General features: G+C 29.1%; 2 protein-coding genes across 2 annotated transcripts; one reads left to right on the forward strand and one right to left on the reverse strand.

The window, feature by feature from the left end:
- Positions 1–544: 544 nt before the first annotated feature.
- On the forward strand, positions 545–12,241 carry LOC107443741 (astacin-like metalloprotease toxin 1; the record flags this gene model as incomplete). The annotated part of the gene is given in 6 exon segments (XM_043046574.2): positions 545–639; positions 3,390–3,457; positions 5,402–5,477; positions 8,477–8,591; positions 9,913–10,091; positions 11,979–12,241. Coding segments are annotated over 6 exon segments (754 nt in total), but the record flags the coding sequence as incomplete, so codon positions are not given.
- Positions 12,242–14,932: 2,691 nt separating this feature from the next.
- On the reverse strand, positions 14,933–18,407 carry LOC107443742 (ras-related protein Rab-33B). The gene is made up of 2 exons (XM_043046575.2): positions 17,882–18,407; positions 14,933–16,145 (listed from the first exon to the last, which is right to left on the reverse strand). Exons 1-2 carry the CDS (start codon positions 18,059–18,061, stop codon positions 15,693–15,695), a joined length of 633 nt encoding a protein of 210 aa, XP_042902509.2. The 5' UTR covers positions 18,062–18,407; the 3' UTR covers positions 14,933–15,692.
- Positions 18,408–18,829: the final 422 nt, after the last annotated feature.

Raw genomic sequence — 18,829 nt, forward strand, 5'->3', positions numbered from 1 at the left:
CCCTTTGACTGGATTAAAATGCTTAGAGGGATTGTTCCCTTTCACCCTTTTCCTCTTTGTAACCCCTAAAAAAAATGATGGTTTTAAATTCAAATCCGCCAAAAATATGGTAAACGATGTGCTTTAGTTGGTATTTTTACTCAAAACTAGCACTTAATAAATTAAATCAATTTAAAGCGAGTCCATTGAGGAATAAAGATTGCATTTTAGTATGCTTTACTCAGATTAGATTAAATGTTATGAAGGTAGAAACCTTTTTTTTAATGTCTCACTATTCTTGCTGTATCTGCTGTTTTTCGACTCTTGATAAATTTGAAATCTTAAGAGTGCGACTACATGTGTCACACGTGCCTTTAAAAAAAAAAAGAAACTGCTTATGCATAAATGTAAAATAGAGACAGCTGGACTAATAAATTTATCAAATAAATATTTTTTTAAATAACAGCTTTTGCTAAACAGATGTTTTGATTCTCAAACAAGAAAAAAGATTACCGATAAATACATTTATATAAAAACTGCATCAGTGATTTTATTAATTTGTCAGCCAGGAATTATCGCGATCCCTTCTAAATTACAATATGATACCCTCTGTGTGCATTTTAGCGGTGCTTATTGTTACAGCTTTTGGTGACAATGCAGGTAAATGATTTGATACATTCTTTAATATTAGCAAAGCTGCTGCCGGAATTGGTAGTAAGAACATTCTATTTTAATCCTTCCTTCAGGGTAAGGATACACACCGAAAACTACTACATATTTATTATCATGTGAAAGATATAATTGCAAATTTATAAAAGTCATTTCTATGCTGTAATAGTCTCAAAAAATTTACATGTATGCCGAAAAAAAGGGAAAAATTAAATTGTTCTTATTATCAGTTTTTAGTCTTTTCCAGGTAAGTATCAGCCCTGCATTAGCTATAATTTGTAGTTATAGTCTTCTTTATAAAGTTTATAGCAAATGGTTAATGTTTAGAATGCGATGGTTGATGTTTAGAATGAAATGAATGGTTAATGTCGTGATTCTAACTCGTTAAGATAAATACTGGTAAAAATTCACTTGTGTTACCAGTTTTAATTTATTTACTTTTATTTACTAAAAAACAAGCAAACTCGTCTTTAAAAAGAATGTTCTGACCAAACTGCTAAAAAAAAATAGATGGTTTTTATTTTATTTTTTTTTTGCTCATTGATATAGCAAGAGAAAAAACTATAATGATTGTAAGATCTAGAATGAGATATGGATACTTTTTAACTGCAGTAATTAAAAAGTGGCGATACTATTATATCGTTGCCTAGGCGACGAAATAGAAAATATGACCCTGAGACACGATTTTCTACATGAAGTGTAACAAGGTCACAAAATGAAATATTTTGACGACTACCTTATTTTTGTCACGTAACTTGATTTGCCCACAACGAATATAGTTTGTCTATAGGAAAAACTCCCCTTGCCACGAGGACTAAGGCCATCTGCTGTTAAGAAAACAAGAAATAGCGCATTTCAGAGAGAGAAGCTGTTTTTCTCCCCTGATTTCCTTGCTCTCGACGACCCGCCTTAAATAATGACCCAATACTTGAAATAGTTAAACCTCGTATCCATAGTCACCGCCACTACTCCAGACGAATGGCCTAGAGAGTTCTTTACAAATACAAATTAAAGGATGGAGGTTAACGAAAATTTACAAAAACTCCAAGTTGACCAAATTTACATAAACTATTAAAATACCTTCGAGTAGGTTACAAAAAATATTTCTCCAAAGTCACTTGCCTTGCTGTGTTTGTCCAGAGCACCAAAGATTAGTAACTTTTTTGTTTTGTTTTGAACCAAAGTAACCACGCAAGGACCAAAGTATTATTCAAATATGCAAGGTAATTTTGTAATCATAAAGTGAAGGACTTATTCAAAATTTGAGAAATGAGTATCGAGATCAATCAGATATAAGTTGGAGAATCAAAAACCAGTTTATATTTCAGAAAAACGCTCGGGGGCGTTTTCTAAAGGAAAGAGAACGAATTTCATTTTCTTAACACACGTAAACTGAATTTTGATGGTTTTAATGTAGAATAGGTTGTTACAAATTTCTGCTTGACCAACAGAGGGCGTTGTAATCACTTGCGTTGCATTCAATGGATGGCTTATTGAGAATCCTTAAAAATACCGTACCATCATATTTCTTTTATTGTTTTACTATCATTAAATTTCTTTATCAAATATGGTTTCCTTATTCGATGCAAACATTCACCACTGAATCAATCTGCAACATAGGAATTACATCGATAACATTTTGTTACGTTTTTTTTCTCATTTAAATATTAACTTGCAATCCCTTATATATAAATTTGTATGATTTCATACTTGACAAACATTCTTAAACTGTATATTAAGAGTGGTGATTAGGTCTTCACTTCATTATAAAAAGTTTTCAAGTACTCAAAATTGTGAATACATTTGATCCGAACTTTCAAATATTTTTGTGAATGCATGGGATGTGTTTTTTAAATATCATCATAAGCTTAAATTAAACAAAATTGCTTTAACTCTCGACGCCCGGTCAGGGTCCTACTTAGCCGGATTGGGGTCAAAACTTCTTTGAGGTGCTTCCTACTGCTTCAGTAATGAAGAACTAAACTTTATGAAGGTATTTAAATTTTCCCCTCATTATACATATATAACAAAAAAAATTGACTAGAGCCTAAAATAGCTATAAAATGGCTGATGGCTGAATTAAGCCAATCAGAAGCCTGTATTTTTGTAAACATATTGCATTTTGCGATAGGTAAAAATGCAGCTTTTAATTGGGCAAATTTGTCCTTCGTAATTGCGAAAATTTAGCTGAATTCCGCACTGGAAAGACATGGATTTACGAGATAGAGATATTTTGTGCTCATACGATGGATTCGCTCGAAGAAGCTAACATAAAACTGACGGATTTTTCATTGTTCTCATATTTTGTTTAAAAAAAGTTCATTAAAGAAGGAAACCTAAAATAAACTTTCGATTCGATTTTGGGGTCCAGGGCATCTGACCCTGTCTTTGTCAGGCTCTGCGCCCGGTGGCTGAGTGGTAGCGCTTCTCGTTCTCGGGCCACGGATCCTGGGTTCGATGCCAGGACCGTGTAAAATTGAACCAGCCTTTCATCCCTTCAGTGCGATAAAATGATTATCAAGCAAGATTGGAGACTAAAACACTGGGGGTTCCGCCTCCGGTTGACCACCCAAGCGGAACATCAGCTGCACCCCAGAGCTCAAGGTCAAGTAGGCCTTGGCTCTCTATGGGCGTTCGCGACACTGAATTTAGTAGTTTTAGTAGCTCTAAACTGTATATAAGTAATTGTTTTATATAATGAGTTACACAAATAATTTGAACTATTTTTTTCAACAATACAGAAGAGAGTCGTTTGGCCATGCAGAATCCTGATTTGTTCGAAGGAGATATCATTGGAATAGATTTAACTGTAAGTAATACTGTTCCAATATGATTACTGTTACTACAGTCCTTTGATGTTTTAAAAGAATGCTACGATATTGTCTATATATTAAAAAATCATCGGCGCCACCGATGTTCTGGGTGTTTAATTTTTACGTTGCATTTCGTTTAGCCGGCCAAATAATATCCAACTTGGGAAATTACAATTACGAAGAAGTATAGAAAAAAATACAGGGAGTACGATGCAAGGAAAGTACTTAACATTCGTTTATTAGATAGAGAATTATTAAGTTCAATTTTTAGTAAAGATACTATGCCCATGATTCTAACAAATCTCAAAAATGCAATTCCATAATTGAAATTTGGCTTGATGAAAGAGCATTTTACTAATAAACTAAGCATGATGATTTTTTTTTCTTCCAAACGTTCAATAAGTTCAAAATTTATTGGAATTTCAAGTGTTTTCTCCTATAATTTTTTCTTACTTTTTTTATTCTACATGTTGTATTGCAGTGCAAAAACTATAAGATTTAAAAAAAAAATACAATGAACCGTAAATTATTTTCAGAGAGAAATTTTTAACTGTTATAATTAAAAGTAGTTAAAAACTGTTATTATAACTCTTTTTAATAGTTATTTGCTATTTATCCATTGTAGTAGAAATTTTTTTTCTTCTTTCTTTCGAAATTCTATGTTTAAAAAGCTCGTGCTTGAGTTAATGTCAAAAGTAACGAGAGAAAGATAGTTTAATCTTAACATTTGCGTTAAAATGTTTCAAATTTCTTCGTATTAAGTCAAACAATCTGTATTTCTTAGTAAAATTTAAGTTTATCATGTACATTTAGTTTTTTCATGTACACTTGATTACTTTTCAAATCTAAGTAATCTAACATATTGATAAGAGTTCTAGTAAAAAAACTATAATAATTGTTTATTTTTAAAACAAAGCATTCATTGTTTTTGTATAAAATATTGACTTTTAAAAGGAGGAAAAACGATGAAACAACTACGGGGATCAATAATCGGAGTATTCTTGTTTATTAATGTTAAGTATCAACGTTTGGATTCCTGATTTTTTTACATCATTCTACTAAGTAGAATATGGCTTAGTTCAGCCTTCCGTGTATCATTCATTGAAAATTGTAGCATGGATAAGGCCTCTTCTCTCCGCCATTTTAAATACAAGGTTAAATGTTTTATGTCTGTTTTCTAGTTCCTTTTTTTTTTGTTTCCAACAAACTTTTGATCACAAAATACTCTGGAGAAAATTTTTTTTATTTGTTGCATTTATACAAGTACTTAATTTTTCCTAATTCGGGTATTCCTAATGTATAGCTTAGTTCATAACTGCTGTGAATTTTCAACATTTATTTATTAATCTTAAGTCACTTTTAGCCTATCTGTAGTCAGCGCCTTGTATGCTTATTCTGAAAATGGCGAAAAACATCAATGTGAAGAAAAGCCACGGTTTGTAAAAATGAAAAGCGCTTGTGCCTAGAACGCTTGATTATCTGCGCTTATCAAAATTTGCAAACATTGAGAATTATTTATTGATTTTTTTAATTGTTATCAAGTAGGAAAAATTTCTCTAAAAGGTGCTTTTTAAAAAAAGCTTAATAACTTTAAAAAAATGTAAGTTATTTGTTTGTTCTAAAGTCCGGATAATTCATTACGGTAAGGTGGTATGTATATACTTAAGTTTTAAATTAGAGCTTTGTTTCTAGTATATGGCGCTTTCACTGTTTTTTTTTTCTTTTTTTTTTTTTTTTTTTTGTGNTTTTTTTTTTTTTTTTTTTTTTTTTTCTGTGAAAGAGCTTCGAAAAAACTTTTTAAACCGATTTTCATTCGGGGAGAATTAAAATACCTGGTCTTCCAATGTATGATAACCTTTAACTATAGCTATCATTCTATTATAGATATAATCACTACCAGCCATTGGTAACTATCCATCTCACTCTTTCATTATTTCTAGGACAGAAATGCCATTCCTCACAAAGCAAAACGTTGGCCAAACAAGAAAGTCCCCTACATTATCGAAGGATCGCTCTGTAAGTATGAATAGTTAAAAGTAATTAATAACAAGCAATCATTATTACTTGTATTCGTAAATGCTGATTATTTGCAATCGTGATTAGAATTCTAATTGTAATTTGTAGTGATGGATTTTTTATTTAATAGCCGTCGTTAAACAGCTAACCTAATTTTGGGTTTACGACTACTAATGTTCAACTCCGTAGCCTTGTAATTTTGAACCCACTCCAGAAGACAAGGGAACTCCTGGATCAAGTATTGGGAGAAATTTGCCTTCGTGGAGGACTTTTTGGTAGAGCTAACCCGCGTGGTGAGGAAAATCATGAAAACCTTCCACGACGAGGGGTCTTTAACCCGTTATTTGTCCATCGCAGAGGATTTGTATGGATTTGTTGAGTTGAACTGTTGAGTCTCGAAATAAACAACAAATCAATCCGCAAGCTTGCAGTGATTCTACCCAAAATGTAACAAACGGCGCTATTCTACACAAATACAGCCAAATAAGGGATAACACTCAAAACATGGCAAACCTTACACTTTATTTATGCTGTTATATTAATTTTGTAAAATTCATTTTATAGGCTCACGACCTGCTAGAATTTAAAAATTATTCTTATATATGGTAAAATTACGCGTAAATTTAAAAAACTCCAATCACAATAATAAAACTTTCTAGAATATTAAGCCTATTCATACGCCTCGTAAGTATACCATAAGCTGAGGCATAAACCGAAAGTTTTCTTAATTTCTTACGTTTTGAAGAAGTTTGCTATTGTATGCATTCCTTCAAACATCCACTTGTTATTTGTAAAATGTAATGGGTTGTTCAAAATAAATTACTAATTAAAATAATAACAAAATAAAAATAAATAAGTAATTTATTCTCAACTGTGGAGGTCACTATAGTCCATTACGAATCTGTAGATAAATCGCAGGGGATCATTAAATCTGGTTCTCAGCATTTTTTTACCCGGGAAGAATGACTATTTCCTTTTTTTTTTTTTTTTTTTTTTTTTTTTTTTTTTTTTTTTTTNTTTTTTCTTTTTTCAAAATCTTAAACATAAAGTGTTTTGAAAAATGTTACCAATTTATTTCGGAGCTTCGATATTGAAAAAAAAAATTCATTAGCAGATATAAATATACAAGCCACAAAAATGAACACTTAATTGTATTGAAAATAACTAACGTGAAGAATATATAAAATGTTTCAAATTAAAAAAAAAAAATTTCTTTGTGGTGCATGTGCTGAAAAGGTATAAAATAAGTTGAATTATGTTTTTGAAAAAAGAACTGCTATAAACGTTGGAATTTTCTTTAGTCGTGTTTTTTTATTTTTGAATTGGGCACTTGCAACTCGATAAGAAGACGATCACTGGTACACAGATACTGGTGACCTATCACCTAAGCGCCAACTGTTCGCTTATAAACAAGATGGCGTGTTAAAGTCAAGCTAAGTTTTTCAATATAAGTTAATTAACGTGAAGTTAATTAAATACAACGCCGTATCGCCGCATCTAAGTTGTTAAAATATAATTCTTTCTCGTCTGCGTCTTTGACTCAACTTGGATTTATTAGTGGTTTATGTATTTTATTGCAACCGTGATTTTTTTTTTTTTTTTTTTTTTTTTTTTTTTTTTTTTTTTTTTTTTACTTGTGAATTTGACAATTTTGATGCACAATTAGGTTTTTATTTTTATTTTCTATATGGCTCCATGCCTATGTTTGTGTTAAATAAGAAATATATAGTAGAAATCTTTGAGAACGAATATAGAATGTGTCACTTAAGAGAATTGATACTTTAGAGAATTGATACTTTTCGGGCCTGGTTTACTCGAAATAGAATAGAAAGAACAGTTGCTAACGTAAAAAAATGCGGCTTTCACAACCATCCGCATCAAGATACCCACATTACGTCACTTGAAAGATATCTCATTGAATTGCTCGTTGATAAATACGTATGCAATTTCTTTTAGGGGTAAATTTCCTTTTCACAATTTATTCAACATGTTATTATCGAAAGAAAATTTTTTGTTTAAATTTTGCTACTTTTTTTCATTGATATTTTATATAAATAATTTCATATAAACAACGGAAATGTTTTAAAAAAAAATTTGCGGATTACAAACTGGATATAATTATAGAAATTACTGGTTAAAAAATTCTTAAATCTAAGAACCCCTGCGATTCTTTTATGGAACCTAGAAGAATCACAGGTGATCTGAGATTTCCCCTAGTTTAGAGCGGGTGCCATAATCCCAATCATAAATTAATAATTTTAGAATCCATGTCTTTTGTCATTTAGAAGCCATGTCAAAGGCTAATGGATTAGTTGAAGTTATCTGATAAAATGACATAACTAGTAAGAAAGTGTAAAGAATCATATTTTTGCATAATCTTTTAAACTTTTTGCTATAAAAATATTGATGTAATTTGTTGTAGTACAAATTTGAGCTTTTCTTAAAAAATTGAGTCTTAAAAAGTTAGTTAAGGAATGGGTTCTGAGTGTTTTTATTCCTAAGTCTGTGCCAATGTATTTGTTTTTCATGAAATAAGGAACTAAGTGTCTAGCTTTTTAGTTGAGACATTATTAATATTGCACATATTATAATTGGTTTGATGTACGTAATGTAAACATAATGTTTGTTTTTAAGATACATTTTAGAATTTGGACCTAGTATGCACTTTAGTTTGTTATAGATTCCAGAGGCTTTTGCAATAACTTTACTTATGTGGTTATTCCAATTTAAATTTTTACTAAGGGTAAAGCCTTGGTTTTATCTACAATGGGTATTTTATTTCCAAAAAATGTTAGTGTTTTATTATGTGTAAGTCTTCTACGTTAAGACTACAAAATTGACTTCGTGTGGGGTGATGTTTGGCGGCTTCTTGATGCGTGCGCATCAAGTGAGAATGCCGGATGCATAAGGCGAACGTCATCCAGTTAAGGCATACCAGCCAAAAACAAACACCCTGAATAACTTATCTAATGATCAGATGTAATTCTTTGTTCTTCCAGGGGACAAAAAGAATTTAATTCTTGATGCTATGGATGATTTTAACATGAATACGTGTCTGAAGTTTGTACCGAGGACTACAGAAAAAAACTACGTCAAACTTTTAGCAGGAAACGGGTAAATTTCTGTTAATTTTATTTAGTTAAATATTAACCCTCTTTATCGAGGTACCTATAGAAATGTGTGGTATAATGAACGGCTTTCAGTTGCCCTACATTTCGCTCCCTTCGGCGATTCTCCTAATGCGACCTTTTTATTAAACTAATGAATTTTGTATCGGATTTTAACAGCTAAAATAAAAATTATTCCGAGTAGCAAATAAATTTTTGTTTTGTGGATACCCGGAGCCGGCCTTGTACAATTAATTTTTACTGGGTATCGGATATCCGGACCAGGAAAATTTTTGGATATATGTACATTTCGATTCAAAATACATTATGAGCAATATGAGGTACTTTTTAACTTAAGCTAAACTGTACTTGCGTTACATAGAGGAAAAACCACGAAATAAATCCAAAATTAGCCAGACAGCAATTAGATTTTTGCGTCATTGCAGTAATCGCCTGGAATTCACTTGATGCTTTCTAATTAATCATCTTATTACATATTTTTAAAAACCTCTTTAAAATTGAAAGTCATATGAACCTACTCAATAACGGGGCTAACACGCAGCAAAGTAAATGATGTAAGTATGCGTAAATAGGTGCAAGATTAAAACTTTTATTTTTTGTACACAAAACCTTTATAACTTCTTAACTCATTATCTTATTGATTCCTGTTTATATCAGTCAATTTAGCAAAAAACAATTACATTAGAAATTATATTTTACATGTCCGGAAAGTTTCGTGCGTGCATGTAAAGTGCGTACATAAGTACTTGTCTAAAAATGTAAGTATACATAAAAACTCTTTGACTTATAACAACCTTTGACTGTGTGTCTCATTCGATTCAAAGCGAAATTTTTTCCCCAATCGTTTAGGCATTAATATCAGATATGCATAAAATTTTACTTTTTGTATGTAAAGCCCTTTTAACACCTAAACTATCAGTTTGATCCTCTGTAGATTAGCTCATTTAATTCAGCACGAAAAAAAATGGGAAACAATGTGATGAAATTGAACTATCCACCTTAAACCCCCTCATTTTTCTTAAAAAAAGGGGGATCGTACCGAATAGTTTCGGGGAATTTTCAGGTGTTATTTATAGTAATATATTAAAGCCTTTCAAAGAAATCTTGGTTGTTTAGTTTTTCGAAGAAAAAATTTAACTTTGCTGAATTATAAAGGATTTTTTTTCCCATTTAAATAGAGTGTACACTTCTCATGGTTAAGGAATTTGTGATTTCCCAAAATGATATAATAAAGGCGGTGATTATAGAAAATCCTTCATATTCTAAAACAGATCACTTAATATACCATTAAATGTTTTTTGGATTAGATGTTATTCACAAGTTGGCATGAACGATCGAGGTGAACAGCAAGTGTCCCTGGGCAAAGGATGTGACCACAAAGGAGTTGTTGTTCACGAACTTGGACACACAATTGGATTCTTTCATGAACACAACAGATCTGATAGAGATACATATTTAATCATCTACTGGCAGAACATAAAAGAGGGTACGTGTTTTTTATTTTTAGTTCTACACTTTCTGAAACATGAGTTTACTAAGTAATCTACCTATAAAGGATGTTTTGTGCCTCCGTTCTAAATGTGCAATTTCAATTGTGAAAATAAAAATAAATAAAACCATGTACAGGATGCTATAAAAAAGAAATGCACTAACACTTTGAAATATCAAACTTATTTTCTGTTCTAGTAAATTAAACTTATGGAAATGAAAATTTTAATAATGTTTGAAATGGTAACTTTCATCAACCGATTTCTGAATTCGAGCCATCACTTACTGTTTGCTATTTAGTGGGTTGAATAGTCAGAGCATTGATTCTGCTGCCACCTGTTGAGGAAAAATAACATTACTTTCTTGGAACCGGGAATAAATTTTTTATGATACTTTACAATGTGTCTACAATATTTTTATGCATCCTGTATACACTCGAGATCAAAAATGAATATTTCAGCCTTAGAAGAAGAAATATCGATGTAAATTTTCTATAGTGCAAGTCATCTTAAAATCAAATATGCATTGTGGGTCAAAAATTAAAATTCAAGCTGAGGTAGGAAAAAAAAATGATATCAAAATCTGACGAATAATGTTTGAGGAAGTCTTGACTGCATCTCAATGAGTTTGTTGCAGGGAGAAAATTTTATTCCTGATTATCACATTCCATTTTTTCTTACTTTTCTTTCGCGATTAAATTGGCGTTGAATTTTTTATCCTTGCCCTCCTTAGATTGGTATTCGTCATATGTTTTTTCCTCTCTTAAATAAAATTTTGATTCCTATTATTCATATAATTTTGCCTTTATTTTTGACAACTTTTTTTAAACTTACAGTACGCAGAGGAAAAAAAACAAATCACGGGGTTGGCCTCAAAGATACTAATTGAAAATCAAGGGTACAAACGGTTTATGTCCTCTGTTGCATCATGAGAATTACTAAGTTTCGATTAATCAATAGTGTTAAAAATCTGTTTTCCTCGAGAGTTATTACACTCTGAAAATCGGCCATTCAGTGAAGAAACCCTTTCTATCCACGCACAAAATCATTCTTCCACTGTGGTTTTCAATCAAACGTCAAAATTATCAAAACGGAACAGAACCATGCTGACCTTATTGTTTGTTAGAACATCAATCCTTAGTAAACGTATTTATTACCTGGAATAAGAATAATTTTTGGAACTGTAATTACCTACAAATAAGGAGTGTTTGAGAGTTGACACAGTAAAAGAAACAAATTCAACAGCAAGAAAACAAAGGTATTGCAGCTTCTTCTTACCTAGTTGAATGTAATTTAGAATCCGTCCGCTAGAACGTAAAAGTAATTTCGTTTAGAATCGATGAACCCGGTTTCACCCCAATACCCGGTCTTTCCCTACTCTCCCCAACTCAGAATCATTTGTTACCTTCAACGATTTTTAATTTTTACAATTTCGAAGTATTCTCATCATAACATAATATTAACATTTTATTGGCATTCACAAAAGGCTTGTATGTTTCATTTAATTAAGTTTCAATGACATTATCAATCATTTTTTTGTCAAAAGTTACCATTGAAACTCATGTGATTAAAAAATAGTGTCAACTGTTTTAATGTTATATTATTATGTATATGGTGAGGGTGTTCACGTGTTTTCATATAGGGATTAAGGAGCAAACTGAAAAGGGGTCGTAAACTCTTTTAGTTCAGAACTTTAGCTACGTTACGCACTTCTGTGCGTAAAGTAACAGCTAATTAATACCGATTCTTTGATTATTTTCTGTGTTTTTTTTTCTTTTCTTATCCCTTATATTCTTTTTTTTAAGTGATATTCAGTTAGGTTGTTGATATCATATCAATCCAATACTTCGAGTTCAGGATTTTGAATGCATGATTTATTTTTTTAGGGATGGCACCACAATTCACTAAACTTGATGCACACCAAAACATCATCTACAATAAATTTGATCATGATTCCATTATGATGTATGGCAACTTTGCCTGGTCCAAGGACGGCAAGCAAAAGACAATGATTTCCATGAATGGCAAAAAGCTTTTGGAAATCAAAGACAAGAAAGGACTGACAGCCAGTGATATACAGAGAATCAACAAAATGTACAACTGTTAATGTAATATTTTGCTAAACTGCAAATAAATGCATTATTTCTGATAGGCTAAATTATAATTTCTAAAAGTGTATTTTATGGGTGTTCCGTAATGAACAGCCTTAAGATACACTTTTTCAAAACATAGCATTTTTAATCCAACTGTTTATTAGCTTACTTGTTTTGAGAATCTTTACCGAGTAGCAGCAATAATGATCTGCTTAAAATAGCACATAAATCTTACTACTTACAGCAGGGATGAGAAGTTTCTCCCATAATGGAAACTTTTTCCAAAAATAAAAACATCAAATACTAAAACAGTTTGGAATTGCAGTCGAGTTTAAATATATGTATTAATTTTCAAGCTATTCAATATATCATTGAATTTGCACGCATAACTGTGAAGTAAAAAGTAATAAATTAAAATGACAAATTTTAAGTATTTCATTAAATTAAAATAACTGTAGTTCTCCAATATTTGATGTTAATAAGTGTAATTAAATCTTCTCTATTAAAAAAATCGTAAATGCTTCCGCCGCTGTTTTGAGATGAACTTAAATTTCAAATTACGAAGTTGTGTAAAATAATGAGTACGATGAAATCAAATAATTAAACTTGACGTGGATATAGAATAGAAGCCATTTACTCAAACAGTGATTCAAGTTCACCGTGAGACGCCTTTATATCTAAGCCCATAATATTTAAATTAATAGTTACTATCTAGATCAGTATTTAAATTTTCTACATGCAGCTAATATACTACTTTTTAAGATTCAATAGGACTAGGAATATTTGTACTTTTTTATTTTTAAATTTGATGATACAACATGGAGGGAAATCAGTAATTTTTATTATTATAAACAAAAAATTTTTGTTTTTTTAATATTAGCACTTAGTAACTTACCATAACAAATTGCAGAGAGCTTTTATATTTCTGGGTCATATATATTTTATATTTATTATTAGTTACTATTAGAAGGAACCTTTTATCAAATATTATACCAGTAAACACTATGTGAAAGAAAAAAAGCTAACTCTAAAATTAATAGTTTTGAGTTATTGTAAAGAAGAAAAAAATCATGAGCAAGTTATTACACAAATTAAAAGATTAATAAAGTTACACTAGGTTATTTTACAAAGCTTTTATGTTTCTTTTTTTTTCCTTCAAAGATTCAAAATATAATTATGATTAGTAAATGAATTATTACAATCTGGATTAGCAATTAAATCTTTTACAAGCAACTTAACGACTATTTATGCATCTAGTCAGGGTATTTGTAATATTTTTTAATCTTTTACATGCAACTAAACAACTATTTATGCATCTAGTAAGGGTATTTGTACTATTTTTTATGCACTTTACTAAAACTTTATTATAAATATTTTCTTTCTTTGACAGTTTTAAAAATAAAATTTTTTATTGCTGTCCCTGAAACATATTAATTTAAGTTTATTTTATTATGTTAAGTTATGTATAAACTTAATTTGCACCTAACTTAGTGTAATAAATTTCAAAGAATGAATTAAATATAATTATGTATGANGTTTCCCTTCGGCACATTTGACGTCATAACCAATCAGGGGTAGTTTTTGATTGCATCACTTACGGAGGCCTTTTGGGGCAATTTAAATGTTTAATAACTAAATAAATTAACATTTGCCGAAAAAAACAATCAGATTTTCGGTTTCAGGAGAGAATTTCCAATATGTTAGGTATGAAAATAAAAAAAAATTATGATATGCTGTAATTGTCCATTATGTATGATCTATTTAGTAACGTCATTATCATATTATTAATATTTTCTTAACTTAATTAACTTTACTGTAGATGAAAATATGTTGCAAAATCTAACGCCACTTACTTTAAATCAGAAGCTATCACGTTCACAGCTTCTTTTAATGATGGAACCTCACCTTCGTTTGTATCAGTACAATTTGAAATTCTTCGTTCCTTGTTTTATGTAAAAACTAATTATTTAATACATTAATTTCTTTTGTAGGAATAGCTCCTTGCTATAATAAATATTTAAATTAGTAAAATTTTGATATTTAAAATAATGTTCTTCGAAATGGTCCGAACATAAAACCGTATACTTTCTTGTAACGAAATTGTACAGCTTTATTTTCAGTAACCATGCTTTCAATTGTTCTTTATTATTAACCGGAAACGTAAAATGAAATTTATCGATGCAATCTCATTTAGTTTGACAATTGAAGCTTCCAAATGCAGCACAATATGCAGTTATATCAACAACAACAAATATTTAATAAAATTATGCCAAGGAATATGTTGCTATCAGAAACGCTGGCAATGCACTACTCTCTGCGCTTGTAAACAGTACAACTCACGTGACATGTGATATTGCATGATTCATGCAATATGTGTGAATGATAACTCGCTCTAGAAATGATGGTTTTTCCTTCATTTTTTCAAAGAAAAAAAAAACACCATAATTTTTAAAGAACGTGATAAAAACATTTTATATTTTAATAAAATACGACTGTGAGTGGGGAGCCGGTATGATTATACAATATATATTATATTGAATCGTTTTTCATCTAATTTTGTTTAACTAAGATTAAAAAAAAATCTTTAAACCAAAAAATAAGGAAAAAAATTTTTTTTTAAAAGGTCTGATTTATATGATTAAAATTAAATAATATAAAATAGATTTTTTTCTCTGTCCAACAACTCATTTCGCAGATCGCACAATACAAGATCGGGCATTATAAGAAAGGAATATTGATAAAACACATTTTATATGCAAAACATAAAAGTTATTTTATTAATTTATAAACTTGCTGGAAAATTGAACAATTTAAAAAAAAAAATTAAGTTAACAAAATGATACATATAGTAAGTATAACATAAATAACAATAATCTGTAAATGTTTGTAGTATACAAAAATATTTTTGTTAGCACCAACCGCAGCTTTGTTCATGACTACATCCTTGTGAATGATTATCATTGAGTTTTTCCACTAAGCAATATTTTTTTAAATTGTTTTTTGTATACATAAAGAAAATTTCAAATATAAAATTTTTAATCCTTTTTTTCTTTGTTGAACAGAAAAAGAAAGTTACTTATTAAAAAAAATCATTACTTTATACTAGTATATAGATTAAGCTATGGAGGAAAAAAGATTTGGGCAGTTTATTACATGTATATATAATTTATTAAAATGCACAGAAAACAAAACTAGTTTTTTCGTTTTGTCTGTATTTATTACCATAATTTACTTAATGAAAAAACTAATTATTTTGAGTTTATTAATAGTGGCACAATTTATTATCAAATTTGATTGATATTCATGAATCTTTTTGAACATAAATGGTTTCTAAAAAATAAGAATTTAGTGCCTTTTTTTTAAAAAAATTTTTGAAATCTATCAGATCCATAAAAAAAAAAAATACTAAAAAAACAGTAACCCTCTTTTTTTTATGTAACTCAAAAAATGCATGGCAAACGAGAACAATAGCACTCTTAAATTAAATTGATACAGTTTTATAGATTATTAGCAACAACAACTACTGTCTGCTTTTTTATCGTTTACGCTAAGAACAATATTAACAGAACTTCTTGACAACGATGATGCTTTATTTAGCCTGTGATTTTTCAGTTTATGAGCTAGGGTCATAACAATTGTGTCCACATGCTCTGCTTGTCGATCATCAAAAGCAGATGTTTGAAATAAAGGCATATCATGGTCACCAGCGAACTTCCGAGCCATATTGGTATTTACAGCAATAGCATCAATAACGTCACATTTGTTTCCGATCAATATTTTTGGAATGTCTTCAGACTGTCCTTGATACTCCTTAAATTCAGCAATCCAGTGTGGAAGATTTTGAAAAGATACTATCTTTGTAACATCATACACAAAAACAACAGCATGGACATTGCGGTAGTAAAGAGGAACCATACTTGCGCGGGAACTTTCCTGGCCAGCAGTATCCCAGAATAGTAGCTATACAGATAAAAATTTAAAAAATAGCCTATTTAGATAAGTTACATAATTTATGAAAATAGACATAAACCAAAAAATAAATAAATAAAAAAAGTAGATAATTATACATAGTTAAGACTGGTGGATGTTGTCAAACAGATTTGATACATCATATCATAAGACAATCTTTCTACTTAAATATTACAACATATATAAAATAAAACCAGTAAAATATATAAATAATATTTTGCATCAAACTAAACTATGAGAATTATATGATAAGAATATTAAAACTAACAAAATTAAATAAAAAAGATAATGAAATTTTAAAAACTAATTGAAAAAAAAAAGAAAACCATACGAAATTGCAATCTTAAAAACAGAAACAAATACCTCAACAGAAATAATAGAAGTTGTAACTGAATTACTAAATTACTACTACATAAAAAAAATATTATGGACTCGTCAATGAAATATATATAATCCTTCACTCATAAATGAGATATTTTTAAAAGTTATTTTGTATATGCATTATATGTTAGACAAAAGCATTTTCTTGGGAAGCAAGACGTTTTCGATGTCGAAAAAATGATTTTTTCAACCATATCGACAAGCCATTTTTTCTTAATATTAAATAAATTTTAAAACTTTAAACTTTACATTTATAAAAACTACATATCTATATCATTCAATAACAATAAAAAGGAATTTAAAATGCTTATAAATTTAATTTTTATAAATATTTGAAAATTTAATGTATATATAATTTTTTTTTAACCAGACATAGCTTTCGGTACGCTCAAAAAATTTTCTACATGAAATATCAACAAAAAATTGGCATACACTCATGTAAATATGTTTGAAAAATCAGGTGAAATAGTTTGTTTCATAATATGTACAGAATATATTATATATAAGCAAAATAAATGTAGTATTTCTGAAAAAAATGCAAAATTTCGTTCAAATTTTGAAAAACTTCCCATGTATAATAAAATTATAATGAAAAAACTAAACTTTATATAGTTAATTAAATGTAAATAAGGTATGTGTACAAGCATAGAAATTTTCATAACTTTACAATGATTTGTTTTTTGTACGAGCGTACCAAAAGTTATGCCTGGTAAAAAAAATTTTTTATTTGCATTAAATTTTCAAATATTTATAAAAATTAAATTTATAAGCATTTTAAATTCCTTTTTATTGTTATTGGATTATATGAATATGTAGTTGTCATAAATGTAANAAAAAAAATATTATGGACTCGTCAATGAAATATATATAATCCTTCACTCATAAATGAGTTATTTTTAAAAGTTATTTTGTATATGCATTATATGTTAGACAAAAGCATTTTCTTAAGTATTTTATTCTAGTAATACACGATTAGTTTAAATGTAAATTAAAAAGAAAGTAATGTTTTTAGTTTTATGTGTGATGTAAACTGAGAAAAGTAGTAAACATTAATATCAATAATAAACACTAGATATTTTTTTAACTACCACCTCAGTTTAAAAAATAGTCTTTTTTTTCTTCAAATAAACCATCTTCAAAGCGTTTTTTTATTAAAAATATTTAATTTGGAACAACTTCTTTTCTAATCATTTAATACAAAAATTTTAATTTTCAAATGAAATCAGTATTTTATTGTAAATTACTGTTACATGGAAAATTTTAAGCAAAGTTAAACTTAGATATAAAATGTGCTTCTAAAAATGCAATTATATTTTTAACAAAAACAAAAATGGATTCATTCATACCCTCATAAGTTCATTGTCCACAACAACTTGTTTTTCAAGGAAGTCAACTCCAATTGTTGCTTCAGTATTCAAAGGAAATTTCCCACTACAAAATCTGTTGAGAAGACATGTCTTTCCGACATTAGAATCACCTAAAACTATTATCTTAAAAATTCTACCCTTTTTTTCACTAGAGCTCATCTTTAGTTTCAGTATCTAAAACAGAAAAAAAATATTTATGTTGTGTAATATAATAAATACAGTGAAACCTCAAGATGCATGACGTCAATAAAACTAATTTATATTTTTGGTGTTCTGTTCTTTCATGAGACAGTAACATATCACGGGTCTGCTTTAATGTGATTTTTTTTAGTGTGACTTCAAATTTTAATGTGTAAATATTTTATTTATTAAAAAGTGTTGTATAAACTTAAAAATAGAAATAAATCCAAAAAGTTATTTTAATTTTGTTATATGTAATAAACTAAAACTCAGAGGCGCGACAGCCCATAGAGGGCCAAGGCCTACTGTGCCCATCTCAGTTTTCTTGACAGGGTTTGAAAAAACCCGGGGATTTTTGAAAAAACCCAACCCACCTGGGTTTTATTGAAAAAACCCGGGGAAAATTGGGTTTTATTTGAAAAAACCCGGGGAAAATTGGGTTTTTTCATTTAGTGCTCATAAATTTTACTGTGAAAATATTTTTATTTATTAAATAGAGTTGTATAAGTAAACACTAAAATTTCATCTGACTTTTACCTGTAATAAAATTAAACTGGAATAAATATTTAATGGTCTTCCATGTTTTTATAATACGATTAACAGAAAGTGAAATTAAAATTACGTATAATTATAAAGAGTATCAGTTATTTGTCCCTTTTTTCAAATATTTAGATAAATATATGCATTTTAACTTTATAGTTTCAAAAAACAAATTAATCTTAAAATTATAAAAAAGCATATATAAAA

Source organism: Parasteatoda tepidariorum, chromosome 3, assembly GCF_043381705.1.
Source record: "Parasteatoda tepidariorum isolate YZ-2023 chromosome 3, CAS_Ptep_4.0, whole genome shotgun sequence".
NCBI classification, from domain to species: domain Eukaryota; kingdom Metazoa; phylum Arthropoda; class Arachnida; order Araneae; family Theridiidae; genus Parasteatoda; species Parasteatoda tepidariorum.

Excerpts from the sequence above, each read along its gene's own strand:
- LOC107443742 (XM_043046575.2), bottom strand. The coding sequence starts at position 18,061 with ATGAGCTCTAGTGAAAAAAAGGGTAGAATTTTTAAGATAATAGTTTTA. Across the intron at positions 16,146-17,881 it reads TGGACAATGAACTTATGAGG|CTACTATTCTGGGATACTGC; the intron begins GTATGAATGAAT and ends TTATCTGTATAG.